Source organism: Arvicola amphibius, chromosome 6 (assembly GCF_903992535.2).
Source record: "Arvicola amphibius chromosome 6, mArvAmp1.2, whole genome shotgun sequence".
NCBI classification, from domain to species: Eukaryota; Metazoa; Chordata; class Mammalia; order Rodentia; family Cricetidae; genus Arvicola; species Arvicola amphibius.
In genome coordinates this window covers 27,635,295-27,649,909 of record NC_052052.2, presented here as the reverse complement: position 1 = coordinate 27,649,909, position 14,615 = coordinate 27,635,295, and the positions used below count along the sequence as shown (strand labels likewise).

General features: G+C 51.4%; 1 protein-coding gene and 1 pseudogene across 3 annotated transcripts; one reads left to right on the top strand and one right to left on the bottom strand.

The window, feature by feature from the left end:
* Nucleotides 1–3,211: 3,211 nt before the first annotated feature.
* On the bottom strand, nt 3,212–3,299 carry LOC119818110 (annotated as a pseudogene).
* Nucleotides 3,300–7,104: 3,805 nt separating this feature from the next.
* Nucleotides 7,105–14,615, top strand: Fhl3 (four and a half LIM domains 3). Of its 3 annotated transcripts, none has more exons than XM_038333622.1 (6): nt 7,105–7,271; nt 11,671–11,847; nt 11,958–12,132; nt 13,266–13,435; nt 13,522–13,708; nt 13,812–14,615. In XM_038333622.1, exons 2-6 carry the CDS (start codon nt 11,692–11,694, stop codon nt 13,964–13,966), a joined length of 843 nt encoding a protein of 280 aa, XP_038189550.1. In that variant the 5' UTR covers nt 7,105–7,271; nt 11,671–11,691; the 3' UTR covers nt 13,967–14,615. The 3 variants fall into 3 exon arrangements, with proteins under 3 accessions (XP_038189550.1, XP_038189548.1, XP_038189549.1); XM_038333620.1 differs by having other exon boundaries at nt 13,522–13,732; XM_038333621.1 differs by having other exon boundaries at nt 7,110–7,193; nt 13,522–13,732.

Here is a 14,615-nt window from a genome sequence, read left to right as displayed (position 1 = left end):
ACTTTAACGAGCATCATTTTTCCCATCCATAAAGTGAAGATAATAATAGCACGCTGGTCTTGCTCACGGGAGTGTCAAGGGCACTGAGGTGCAGAATCGGATCTGTAAGCATGCAGGAGAGAATCACCTAAAAGCAGTAAAGTTATGAGTCCTTCACAACCATCAAAGACATTGCTGGCAGGCAGCCTTAGGGTGAGGTGGCACGGTGTGCTGGTAAGAACTGTGAAATGCGGTGGGAGTGTTCTGATTCCACCCTGCTCTCGTTTTTTTTTTTTTTTTTGGTTGCTTTGTTTTTGTTTATTTGTTTGTTTGCTGAGACAGGGTTTCTCTGTAGCTTTGAAGCCTGTCCTGGAACTCACTCTGTAGACCAGGCTAACCTCGAACTCACAGAGAGTCTCCTGCCTCAGCCTTCCAAATGCTGAGATTAAAATGCTGGGATTGCCGGGAGGTGGTGGCACATGCCTTTGATCCCAGCACTCGGGAGGCAGAGGCAGGCAGATCTCTGTGAGTTCAAGGCCAGCCTGGTCTATAAGAGCTGTCTTGAAAAAACAAAAAAAGGGGGGGCTGGGATTAAAGGTGCCTTAAAGGTGCCACCATCACCCAGGGCCACCCCTGCTCTTAACCAAGGAAAGTTAGCTGTGCTAAGGTTTGGTATTCACATCTAGCTGTAAAATAATAAAATAATATTATCCCCATAGGATTGTGGGACTTGAATAGCATAATATGTTTAGAGTGCTTAATGCTCTATTTACTTGCTAGCAGGTTCACAATAAAATTGTTCCGTCTCTTTTTTCTGGTTTTATCGGATTTGGTTTAGTCTCATCTGGTTTGGTGTTTTTGAGGCAGGGTCTATCTATATAAGCCTGGCTGCCCTGAAACTCACTAGACCCAGCTGGTCTCAGACTCACTGTGATTCTCTTGCATCTGCAGAGTACTTGGATTACAAGTGTGCACCAGCACGCCCAGCTAGCGGTGTTATTTTTATCATCACGAAAGCTGCCTCTAAGTAGTACCAGAGAGAGTTGGACCCAACAAGGCATTACAGAGGCATCTGGGATTACTTGCTCTGTCTCTCTGTCTCTGTCTCTGTCTCTCTCTGTCTGTCTCTCTCATTCTTTTTATTTGTTGGCATTTGGATTCTTTTCTAGTACAGGAAGCTAATCTTCAATGGACTCTTTTTTGTTTGTTTTTGACTTTTTGAGAAAAGATCTCACTATGTAGCTCTGGCTGTCCCAGAACTCACTACGTAAACCAGGCTGACCTCAAACTCAGAGAGATCCACCTGTCATGTGCTGGGATTAAAAGCATGCACCACTACACAGGCTTCGACAGGTTCTTTTTTTTTTTTTTTTTTCTTTTTTGGTTTTTCGAGACAGGGTTTCTCTGCAGCTTTTTTAGAGCCTGTCCTGGAACTAGCTCTTGTAGACCAGGCTGGCCTCGAACTCACAGAGATCCACCTGCCTCTGCCTCCCGAGTGCTGGGATTAAAGGCGTGCGCCACCACCGCCGGGCTCGACAGGTTCTTTAACTGCCTCCATTTTACATGACACTGGTCACCTCTCCAGCTGAAGAATGCCACAGAAACCCTCTTCAGAGAGTCCAGGAGACAAATAGGTATGAAAAAGGTCACAGTATGAAGTTTTTTTCCTGCTTCTACACACTTCATCTTTTCTCAGTTAGGTCCACATGCTTTAGGAAAATTCCATTTTATTTGTCAACCTTGAAAAAGAAGTCAATCATCTAATCTGGACCACCTTTCCAGCATTATCTCAGGAAGCTTAGCTATCTGATGGAACGACCAGACGGCTGCTGTATCCACTCCTGACTTATCCAGCAGCATCTGGGGAAGCCATCACTGTACCCTGGAGGTGGGAGACTCTAGAGTTAGCCCTAGATTGACATTGCACAACTACCACCTTTTATTTTGGCATTTAGAGCCCATCATCAAAATCTTTGTAAAGTGAGAGCAATAGCTAGTTAGCACTTTTTTTTTAAAGCATACCATACACATGGTACCTACGCACCACATTTAACGATGTTCTCTCTGCTTCCCTGCCTGTTCTCTGTCAAAGTCTCTCACTTTATCTTCTGTGACACCCCTGTGGGCATGAGAGCACATGTTTCTATGGGATTTGAAAGAGAGTGTTTGCCAGGCTTGAGGCCTGCTCTGGGCATTGCGGTGTTAAGAGTGAGCAATATACCCAGGGGAAAAAAGGGTGTTTCTCACTGGGAGGAAGGAGGTCTTGTGGTTGTAGGCACCAGAGTGATTCAGCGTCCAGAGGAAGCCATGAGCAGCTTGGCAGAAGTGACGCTGAGCCTTCCTTTGAAAGCTCTTGCAAGGCAAGAAGACAAGATGGGGTTCCGTGAGCTTGAGCTAGGGAAGTGTGTACAGGAACTGCCTGGGTGGGGAAGGAACAAATAACCCACTTAACCTGAGCGGGTGGCCAAGCACTCTGCTTCCAGCTCTGTCTCAGATGCACCTGTTTCCCAAGCAGGGGGAGAGGACAGATGGGTAACAGGGACAGAGAGTCCATGAGGCTGATCCCTGAACTCCCTGGGGCACGTCTTCCTGGGCCAATGGAAAGAAAGTGAGCAGGGAAATGTGAGCCCACTAGAAATGGAGAGGAGAAAGGACACAGCCCCCTGTCCTAGGTATTCTCCCTCCCCCAGATTGGCCAGAGCCAAAAGTCTCCTAACTCTCTCTGACCTTTAGACTTCAAGGCCTAACAGTAGAACCTTAACACTTGACCATGAAGGGGGAAGAGGGGAGGGCTCCCTACCTCCTGAAGACTTATTCTATGGTTCTGTCAGTCCCCAACAATGGTATCCTCAAGGAAGAGACTGCCTTTCAGAGGTTCACTGACTACACAGGTAATGGTTAGGATCATTTCTGGCATGAGAATCTTTGACATTTGACAATCTGGGTTTCGATCTTGATTTTGTCATTCTTGGCAGTTTCTTACTGTATCTGTGTTCCCCTCTCCATCCCTCTCCCTGCCCCCCACCCCTCTTTCCCCACAGAGTCTCACTATGTAGCTCTGGCTGGCTATATAGACCAGACTGGCCTCAAACTCACAGAGATCCGCCTGCCTCTGCTTCTTGAGTGCTGGGATTAAAGGTGTGCACCACCACAGGCCCAAACTCCATTTTGTTTTGTTTTTGCTCCTGCAGGTTAATGGATTTTAAAATAACAATACAATTTTATTGTATTTAAAAATACATAATACGTCATCAATTTGCATGTCATCCTACATGCTAATCTCTGTATCATTTTAATTTTAGTATCTGTGCTGTCGGCACAGTGAAAACCACTTTCTTACCTTTGAGAAGAGGATGAAAAACATAAATTTAGGACTGTTAAGACAGCTCAGTGGGTAAAAGCACTTACTGTGATCCTGACGACCTGAGTTCAATCCCCTAAACCTATGCTAGCAGAATCTGATGAACTGCAAGGCCAGCAAGATGGCTCAGTGGGTAAAAGCACTTGCCACCAAGCCTGACTATTCCCAGGAACCACATGGCAAGAAGAACTTCTTCCCACAAGTTGTCCCTTACTTCCTATATGCGTGTGTATGTATATACAAACACATATATACCCCAATTTTTTTTTGAGACAGGGATTCTCTGTATCTTTGGAGCCTGTCCAGGAACTCACTCTGTAGACCAAGCTGGCCTCTAACTCACAGAAATCCTCCTGTCTCTGCCTACTGGGTACTGGGATTAAAGGTGTGCACCACCACTACCCGGCTCACTCCAATTTTTTTTTACAATTTATTAATTCTCCTTCTTTTTTTTTTTTTTTTGAGACAGAGTTTCACCGTATAACATCCCTGACTGTCCTGGAACACGCTCTGTATACCTGGCTGGGCTTAAAAAATCACAGAGCTCCAACTGCTTCTGCCTCCGAGTACTGGGATTAAAGGCGTGCCTGCATCACCACCGCCCTGCTATTTATTTTTATTTATACTTATATGTTTGTGTTTGTGGGAATGAATGTCACCCGTGCTGGTGTCTGAGGAGGCCAGAAAAGGGCATCAGATTCCCTGGAGTTACGGCCACTGTGAGGTACCACACATAGACACTGAGAACTCAGCTCTGGTCCTCTGGAAGAGCACAGCACTGGCTGATTGACATGGAAGGGCCCAGCTCACTGTGGGCAGTACCACCCCTGGGCTGGTGGGCTTGGTGCTCTAAGAAACCAGGCTGAGCAAGTCATAAGAAACAGGCCAATACACAGCACATTCCTCCATGGTTTCTGCTTGAAACCATGCTTGAGCTCCTGCCCCAGGTTCCCTGACCAATGCTGTAATGTGGAGTTGTAAGATAAAATAACCCTTTCCTCCCCAGCTTGCTTTTGTCTATGGTATTAGAAAATAATCCCAAGCAGTCTTAGCCACCAAAGCCACATTAAAGAGAACTGACTCCAGAGGGTTGACCTCTGACCTTCACATAAGCACACAGGCACACCAGCACTAGCACACACATGTGAGCCCACTCAGGCGAATACATACACACACCACACACAAACACACATATATACACTATATGCGAGTATAAATATGTATATGTGTGTGTGTGTTTATTCGATAATTACGTGCATTCGTGTATGTAAAGGATTTAGGGAACACTGCGAAGTGGGAGCTCACAGAGTCCTGGCTCTTGGGAAAGCCCTTCAGTAGCACTTCCAGCCACAGGAAGAGAAGGGAGACTCTAGATGAAGCACCTTTCCTGCTTGCTCATAACTCTCCCCTTCCTGAAGGCTCCCGTCAGGGATTCTATTGCTGTGAGGAAACACCATGACCAGAAGCAAGTTGAGGAGGAAAGGGTTTATTTGACTTACACTCCATCTTAGTCCATCATTGAAGGAAGTCAGGACAGGAATTCAAGCAAGGCAGGAACCTGGAGGCAGGATCTGATGCACCAGAGGCCATAAAAGAAAAGTATGCTTCTTACTTGCTCAACCTGTTTCTTTTCTTTTCTTTCTTTCTTTCTTTTTTTTTTGTTTTGTTTTGTTTTTCGAGACAGGGTTTCTCTGTGTAACAGCTCTAGCTGTCCTGGAACTAGCACTGTAGACCTGGCTGGCCTCGAACTCACAGAGATCTGCCTACCTCTGCCTCCCAAGTGCTGGGATTAAAGGCATGTGCCACCACTACCCAGCTAGTCTGCTTTCTTATAGAACTCAGGACCACCAGCCCAGGGATAGCATTGCCCACAATGGACTGGGTCCTCCCCCATCAATCACTAATTAAGAAAATGCCCAAGCTAGCACTGTGGCACAGGCATTTAATCCCAGAGGCAGAGGCAGGCAGATCTCTGTGAGGAGGCCAGCCTGGTTTACAAAGCTAGTTCCAGGATAGCCAGAGCTACACAGAGAAACCTTGTCTCAAAAAACCAAAAATAAGAGAAAATAAAAATTAAAAAAAAGAAGAAGAAAATAGAAAGAAAATGCCCTACTAGCTTTCTGACAGCCTGTGGTTATGGAGGCCTTTTCTCAAATGGGGGTCCCTCCTTTAGGATAGCTCTAGCTTGTGTCAGGTTGACATAAAACTAGCCAGCACAGCTGCCGTTATTGCCAGCACCGCCTCTCAGACAGACCTCTCTTGCTATTTACTCCAACAAGGAATAGTTGCTGCAACCCTCCAGAGGACGGGCCCACCCTGAGACTGTCTAACACCCCCTCCCACAGGCTGGATTAAGGCCTCCTTCACAAACTAAAGCTTAGTTTAACAGTGGGAATGAGCTAGGAGGAGATGATGAGGGGGTTTGGTCCCCAAATGGACCACGGTCCTGGTCTATTGACTGTCCATTGACTGGACTCCTGATAGCTGGTGCCTGGAAGGGAGCGGCGGAGGGGGCGGGCATCCAAACTGAAGCCCTGTGTGTCACTAACTAATCAGTTATTTATTGCCTGCCCGGCGCCGGGGTAGTGGGAGTGCAGTAGTCAACAAAAATGACCCAACCTCTGCCCTCAATGTGCTTGTAATTTAAGAATCAACAACACAATAATCAATCATTTAATTTTGAAAGGAAACCTGGCCCGGAGGCTGTCTTAGGATCCAGGAACCGGATACGTGCTACCGAAGGGGAGGGTCCTCACCAGCCTTGGTGGGATCTTAATCTCTGCAGCACAAACCTGGTTGGATGCAGCCTTGGATCAGAGAAGCCTCTCTGGGCATCTCAATCACCATGGATACAAAGGTTATTTCCAGCATTAGTTTGTTGTGTCTTGTTTTGCAAACAGCACAACAGAGTCTCCCCACCGCCACCCCCACCCCGCCCTTCAGATCGAGGCTATTTATTCCTAGTGACAAGGATCCCAGGGGGGGTGGCCTCAAGGCCCTGGATGGGCCTGTGTCCCTGGCAGTCTCTAGTCCTCCCTTCCCGGCACAGGGTAGAAGTTGGAGGGTCAGAAACTGCAGAAGTCCCCTCCCTTCTTCTTCATCACCCCTGCCAGCAACCACACAACCTCTCACAAGTCTTCACACCTCTCCCAAGAAACCCAAAACTTATGGGCCCGAGGATTAGGGTCTCCCTGAGCCGGGAAGGTCAAAACTATTCCTGGGGCACTGTAGAAACCTCAGTGCCAGGACACATCTGAGGTTGGGGAGGTTATTGCCTGGGCTTTCGCCACACAGTTGTAGAACAAAGCCTTTTGAAACTGAAGAGGATAAAGGCTCTCTCTCTTTAGCCCAAGTTTCTAGAAAATGCCTTGATCTTCAATGGTAAGGCTATGCCAGCAGAACCAAAACACCCCCTCCCGTAGGCTGGATTAAGGCCTCCTTCACAAGCTAAGGCTTAGTTTAACATTGGGAATGAGCTAGGAGGAGATGATGAGGGGGTTTGGTCCCCAAATGGACCACGGTCCTAGGAGTCCTGCACCCCTGGCTTAGAATCGCTTCCAGCAGCTCCCTTGGGTCGGAGGGGCATAGAGGGGCGGGCCAGGCTGCAGGGGGCGGGCAAGGCGGGGCCGAGAAGGTCGGAGCGCCAGGTTCAGCTGGGCCGGGCTCGCGGCAGGCAGGAGGGGGGCGGGGTCTGGCCCCCGCGGGCGGGTTGGGGGCCCGGGGGCGGGGTCCGGGCGGGGCGGGCCAGCGCACTTCCTCGGAGGCTTAGGGCCGCTCGCCCACTCGCCCACACAGTCTGTCGTTGCTGGCTACCTCTCCGCGGCTCTCTCTGTCCGCTCGGCCCGGTCCGCAGGTAGGAGCCCCGGGGTGTGATCGGCTCTCGGCCCCACCCACACCCGCGCGCGCGCCTGGCTCCCGCGCCCGCTTCGAGGTGAGCGTCCCCCGCCCCGTCTTTTTGCCCTAGTGCTTGCGCTGCGTTCGGGCCGGGGTCGCTGCTGGGGGTGGGGAGCCCAGCCACTGTTCCTCGCTGGGACACCCCCAAGCACCCCGAGCTCGGGACCACGCGAGCCAGCACGGACCTCACCACTCGGCGCCTCCGGGCCGGGAGGGGACCGCCGGAGTTGCTGGGGGAGGGGACCAAGTTTGAACTAGAAGAGAGATCAGGCTTAGAGAAACTGAGGCTCTTAGGAAACCTGGTAAAACAGACGAGGGCGCGCGCCCCAGGAGGCTCCAGGAGTCATTCAAACTAGTGCAGAGATGGACGGACAAAGTTCTCGAGGCACTGCGGGGACCCGGGTGCTGTGAAGCATTTTTAAGAAGCAAATGTATGACCCCGGGGAAATCATTGCTAGCGCCCTTCCCAGGGCCTTGGAGAGGGCCCTGAGGTAGAAGCTTGTTAGAGTAGTGCCTCCCTGAGGCCTAAAGAGACTTCAGAGTTTGAGACGCTGAGGGACCAAGACTTGGCTGCCGAGGGATAGATATCCCCAGAGTGTGGGGTCCCAGTGGGACCCAGCTCCAGAGATACAGGGACACCCCTACCCAAACACAAAGACAGCAGCCCGAGAATGCTGAGAAGTGCGGAGTGGGCTAGAGTTCGCGGAAGAGAGAGACTCCTAGGTGCACTCACTGACAGCTGCCCCAGGTCTGAAAAGGGAGGGGCAAAGCTGGAGGGAAATTGTCTCCCTCCCAGCCAACCCATCCCCCCCCCCCAGGAGGCAGAGGACCCGAGGCTGTAAAGCTCCACTCAAGAAAGAGCCCCACGTACACACAGCCGCTAAGACAACGCCAATTTATTTTTAAACTCAAATCTTGGACGCTCTGCTTCAGCCCTGGGGGACTGGGGGGGGGGGTGAATTAAATGTTCCTCTCCTGTCCTCAGAGCAGCTGCTGGGATCTGCTCCCTACCCCCCTTTTCCCTAAACTGCTTTGACTTCCAGGCCCTATGGGGAAGAGGGGCGGGAGAGAGTTTGGGGTTGGTGCCTGGTTGGGGGGGAAATTAGTTTCTCCCCATAAGTCTCCTGTCAAGGGGGAGGGGTCTGGTCTGATTCTGACTCACAGCTGCAGGGACTGGCCAGGGTCCTCCTGGACCTGGGATGGGGGTGTACACAAGGGTTGAGCAGTTGGCATGGTTAATTGGAAAGACTTCTGGGTGTCTTCCAATGGCAGGGTTGGCAGCTGGGAATGAGAGCCAGCTCTAGTATCTCCTGTCCCTCCATGTCGTGCCCCCCCCCCCATCGCCACCACCCTTAAGGCTGACTGCCCCCTTTATTACTACCAAAGCTTTTCTAAGCAGAGTCACTCAGTGGGGTATAGGACACTTCTGCTCCAGTTCCTGCCCATGCCCCTAGCCTGCCCTTGGTGTGTTGTGCTGAACTCTCAAGAGGAGATAGACTCTGTCCTGCTTGCCTTTTGTGAGATGCGATGCAGTGGTGGTGGTATATATATTGCGTGAATGACAAGGTGTCATGCAAGTGTGTACCCCGGTTAACTGCCCATCTGTAAGATTGTTAGGGTTTCTCTCCCTGGTGTCCGGTGTTGACCCCGCTGGTGCCCTCAGCTAGATCCTAGGCTCAGCCTTCACTGAGACTTTCTAAGTCACATCCCAGGCCAGCCCCTGCCTTAGGTCTTCCTGAGACCCACTGTCGGGCTCCGGTAGGAGTGAGGAGCTTGGAGTAAAGAATACACTGGCCACCGTTTACCTGGGACTTGCTATCCGCCAGATGCTTTCACATTTGAGCCTGACAGCAGTCCTAGGAGACAGAGGTAATGGCATCTCATTTAACTAGATGGACTAACCGTCTCGGGGCATGAAAAGATTCTACCCAAGGTCACAAGATCCCAAGTCAGGTTTATATTTCATGATTCAAGCAAACTGCTATACGCTGAACACCATACAGGAAGGAGTCCTGTCATTCAGTTCCAGGAAGCTCACTGGTGTGTGTGTGTGTGTGTGTGTGTGTCTAGTGTAGAGAGCTGTGTGTTAGTAGGAATAGCAGATGAGGGTCATCTAGAAGATCCACTGTCTCCTCTGAACCCTGCCTGCTACCAGCCAGAAAGGAATACAGGACTGACTCCCTGGCATACTTTTAGTCCTCCAGCCTTGTGAGGGAATGGGGAGAAATTGGGGAGGAAGAGGAACCAGGATAGGGAGAGACAGGTAGGCCTTGATGGTGTTCTTCACTCTGTCCTCATTAGAAACATAGGTTAAGGGATTGGGGGATTCTCGGAAGGAAGCAGAAGGCACGCCCATACCCTATTTGGGGTGCCTCATTTCAGCATGCTGACTGGCTCTTACTGGCTCTGAGGGGGTGGATTCAAGGCTAGCCTGGGCCTGGGAAGGTAGCTGTGGTGGCGGTGGCGGCGGCCGGCGGCTGCTGCTGCTGCTGCTGCTGCTGGCCAGACCCGGAAGGAAGGAAAGGACCTAGGGCACTCCCCCAGTGAACACATGGCCACAGGCCACCTGTATGGCAGTCTGTTGTCCAGTGGCTAGCAGTCCAGGCAATCCTCAGAAGCTGGGCCAGAGGAAACCAGCATCTGAATGACAGGGAGGGGCATGAGAAGGAGGGGACTCTCTCCACCCTTCATTATAACCACTGCCCTGGGGACTCTCCATTCTGAAGACTTCAGCTTTGGTGACCTTGTGTCCTGCTTTGGGTGTGAACCCAGTGTCTCCCACTTTGTGGAAAGGAAGTTCAAACTCATAAGCTGCAAAGAGGCAAACCCTCTAGGTTTGAAACATCTGTTTCTGACTGAAGTCTGAATTCTAAGGCAGACCAAGGTGCTCTGTGAGAATTTCCCGCCGCCGTACTTCCTGAGTAAGGCTTCTCCTTTATCTTAAGCCAGTACAGCTATGGAGAAAGGGGTTGGTAGGTTCCTTGGTACCCCTCTAACTTCCCCCGGCCTCCTTTGCAACAGTGACAGACACCATCCCCTTCCTGTGGGTCCTAAGGGATCTTCTTCACTCCCCAGCCCTTTGAGAGATCGCTTCATAGTGGAGAAGGGTGGAGCTGGGAGACTCTGACTTTGGGGCCCCAAGACTGGCATTGGCCAGCAGAAGAGACTGGGAACCCCATTTCCTTGCCCCCCCATTCTTCTTGCTCCTGTTCCAGAGGCAGCTGTGTGGGTGACCTCATCCTGCAAACACGCTTTGTTCCTGAGAAAATGGAAAGTGTCTGAGGTTTGGTGGGGGACTGGGTGTCTGCAGCAGCAGCTCCCTGGGCTCCCCTTCTCTGACTCCCCATCAAAAAGAGACCTGAATGGGGCTGCAGGGGCTCCTGTGTTCTCACCTTTCACTTCTCTGGCCTTAAGCCCTGGGGAATCAGACAGCAGGGGCTGTCTGTCCAGATTCGGGAGTGGGGGGGGGAGGACATATTATGACCCTGGGCCTTTGCAGAGCTACAGGCTGAGACACCTGGTAGGAGATGGCAGGGGACACACTGCCCTCTCTCCACTTCCCTTCTGCCTCCCCCAGGCCTGTCGGTTTTCCCCTTTTTTCTCCCTCTGGCTGGCAAAAAGCTGACATCTGGCCCTCTGCACTGCTACCAGCTGCGGCAGATGTTGCAGCTAAGACTGTCCAGGCTGGTGTGACCAGAGACACAGCAGAGGTGGTAGAGGAGGAGGCCGAGGGTCCAGCTGGGGAAGTCTGGCTGTGTCCAGCTTGCAGGGTTTCCTTCCTGCCTGAACCTAGGCTGAGCCTCCCAAGTGCTGGCTTGGCTGAATTTCCACCACGGGAGGAGAGGCCCAGCTTCTCACACCCCCCTCCGCCATACATCAGTCAAGCTTCTCTCCAGCATTCCTTTATTTCCTGCATCGGTGGGGAGTTGTGGGGAGGGGGGGCACACATTATAGCCTATTCCACGCGAAGCTCCCCAGATCAGAACCCTAGATAAATGTCCCATCCTGGGAGTCAGGAGGTGAGAGTCCAGTTTATATACATTGAGGTTGGTGGCCCCCTATCCTGGCCTTTGGCACCCTAGGGACAGTAAGGAGTGGAAGCGTACCTCAGGCTGGGGCAGGAAGTGAGTCACTGACCCAGGAAAAGCCCCCTCCCCCCATCAGCCAGGGCCTAGATAAGAAAACAACTTCTGCTTCCTGATTTTTTTTCCTGACCCCTTCCTATCCTCACAGTTAAATATAGAAATCAACACCCAAGATTCAAGCATGCCCTGAGCCTGGGACTCTTGGGTTCCCAGAGCCGTCTCCCCCATCCCCACCTGCTTTGATCTGATGTCTTCTATGCCTCCTGTCTTTTTTGAATGCAAACAGCCCTTGTCCAGGGCTATGCTAGAGCCCTTCTAGGTGAACTCTGCCCCACCTTGCCTTCCTAACAGGGCTTACTCAGCCTCACCACCATGAGCGAGGCGTTTGATTGTGCAAAGTGCAGTGAGTCCTTGTACGGCCGCAAATACATCCAGACGGACAGCGGTCCCTACTGCGTTCCCTGCTATGATAACACCTTCGCCAACACCTGTGCCGAGTGCCAGCAGCTCATCGGGCACGACTCAAGGGTAAGGACCCGACCAGACAGGGGTGAGAGTAAGTGCAGACTGGTGGGAGGGGCCAAGGATAAATCCACCAAGCCCTGGTGCTAGTAGTGCCCTGCTTTTTTTCCCCAAAGGAACTGTTCTACGAGGATCGCCACTTCCACGAGGGCTGCTTCCGGTGCTGCCGCTGCCAGCGCTCCCTCGCTGATGAGCCCTTCACCTGCCAGGACAGTGAGCTTCTCTGTAATGAGTGCTACTGCACAGCTTTCTCCTCACAGTGCTCGGCCTGTGGGGAGACCGTCATGCCTGGTATGTCCCAGGGCCTCATCCTGGCTTCGGGAACTCCCATTTGGGTAGGGTCTTTGGGTCTGCCCGTCTCATAGGTGGATGACGTTTGGTGTAGGTAGAGATCTAGACACACTGCCTGTTACTGGAACATGTATGGATCCGTTGTACATGTGTGCTCTTGAGAGCCTAATGCGCACGGATTGGAGCACCTAGCTCTACACACAAAAGCTTGGCAGGTACCCAAACTGACAAGCTGGAGGCTTTGTGTGTATTAGACCCATAGGCCCAGTGAACACCTAAGGACTTACCATGTGCATAGCAGTTCATATACTTGATACACACACAGGCCTTAGCTTATGTGAAGACCTGCATGTTTGGTACATGCGAGGACTAAGGATATACTGAGATTCTCAGGGTTGCTGCATTGAAGTTTTATGTGCAGAGATCGAATTGTAGACTTAAATGTATGGTGTCCTGCATGCCTAATAGGTATGTGAGGACTTAGCATGCGTGGAGAGTGATATACCTAGAACAAAGGGTTAGCATGTAGTGACTCTGTCATTCCTAGGGCATTAGGTTTTGTGTAAGTTGCCTGGCTAATGGGATCTTGCCTGAGTGTTAAGCTGATATTTCTGGACAGGTAGTAGTGGTGCACGCCTTTAATCCCAGCACTCGGGAGGCAGAGGCAGGCGGATCTCTGTGAGTTCGAGACCAGCCTGGTCTACAAGAGCTAGTTCCAGGACAGGCTCCAAAGCCACAGAGAAACCCTGTCTCGAAAAACCAAAGGAAAAAAAAAAAAAAAAAAAAAAACCAAAAACAAACAAAAAACCCTGGTATTTCTGATATATAATGATTTATTTAGCATATACAGGGACAACATAAATTTTACACATACTTGATGTATCTTTAGATAGAGTGCTATGTGAGGCGTGGAAGGTTTAACATATGTGCTTAGCATGTGCTGAACCATCATGTCCGGTTTGGTACAAGAGGTTGGCATATGAAGCATATATGGTGAGAGTCTTACTTCGTTTGTAGGGATATAATCCTACTAGGTTATAGAAGCAGTGGGGACAGCTTGGGGAGTCGAGTTGACAGAGTGACCCTCAGGAACTTGGGACAAAGACTCTAAATGGGATTCCTGTTTCTCACAGGGTCCCGGAAGCTGGAGTATGGCGGCCAGACGTGGCATGAGCATTGCTTTCTGTGCAGTGGGTGTGAGCAGCCTCTAGGCTCCCGCTCCTTTGTGCCCGACAAGGGTGCTCACTACTGCGTGCCTTGCTATGAGAACAAGTTTGCTCCTCGGTGTGCCCGCTGCAGCAAGGTGGGGGCTGGGCCTGTGAATTCAGGGGAAGACCTGTTGTGGGTGGGAATACTGATTCCCCTGCTGATGGCTGATGCCCCCCACAGACGCTGACCCAGGGTGGAGTGACATATCGAGATCAACCCTGGCATCGAGAATGCCTGGTCTGTACTGGATGCAAGACACCCCTTGCGGGACAGCAGTTCACATCTCGGGATGATGATCCCTACTGTGTGGCCTGTTTTGGAGAACTCTTTGCACCCAAGTGCAGCAGCTGCAAGCGCCCCATCACAGGTGGGAGCAATGGTGAGGCTGCAGGTAAGACCATGGCAGTGGCACGGGCTGAGGGGCAGCAATGCCAACGGATCTGCCAAGCTAACTTCCACCTTTCCTCCAGGACTCGGTGGAGGCAAGTATGTGTCCTTCGAAGACCGACATTGGCACCACAGCTGCTTCTCCTGTGCCCGCTGCTCTACCTCCTTGGTGGGCCAAGGCTTCGTACCAGACGGAGATCAAGTTCTGTGCCAGGGCTGCAGCCAAGCAGGGCCCTGAGCCAAGGCTCCTGACTCGCCCCTTACCCAAACCAAGGGTTCAAGACTATTGGCTCCTTTTCTGAACCACTTCTGGGACCCAGCCCCTCCTTAGAATGGGCCTCCACCTGCCCCCGTGGAGTGGGGGTGGGGGGTGGGAGGGACTTCAGGATTCAGTCTCCTAATTCCATCATACCCAACTGGTAGTCTCTAATCCAGGCCCCCAAACCTGGGCTCTTGTGGAACACCTATGACTTAAGCTCTCTCTCTCCAAGTCTGGACTCCAGAAATGAGTCCTCCCCCTCTACTTTTTTGGGGAGTTTCCAGATCTAGCTTCTTCCCCAGATCAAGACTCTAAATACACCAGTCCCCACAAACCTGGACTCTGGGGCATAGGCCTCCTTAAATCTAGACTTCTCGGATAGATTTATAGGTTTCCTGAGGAGTCCTCAAAGATAGATTGCACCCCAGTTTGACCTCATCCCCATCCCACCCCTATCTCTAAACTGTCTGGATAGCAGATTTGGAGCTCCCTGCTTAGAGGGTCATAAGGTACAGGGTGCTGTCCAGCCTATGAGTACCATTTTATTTCGGCTCCATGTTGCCCAGAGACAGGCAGGAGGGGCTGGCTCGCCCCATTTCCAGATTCTGCAATAAAACCGTGTGAGGGA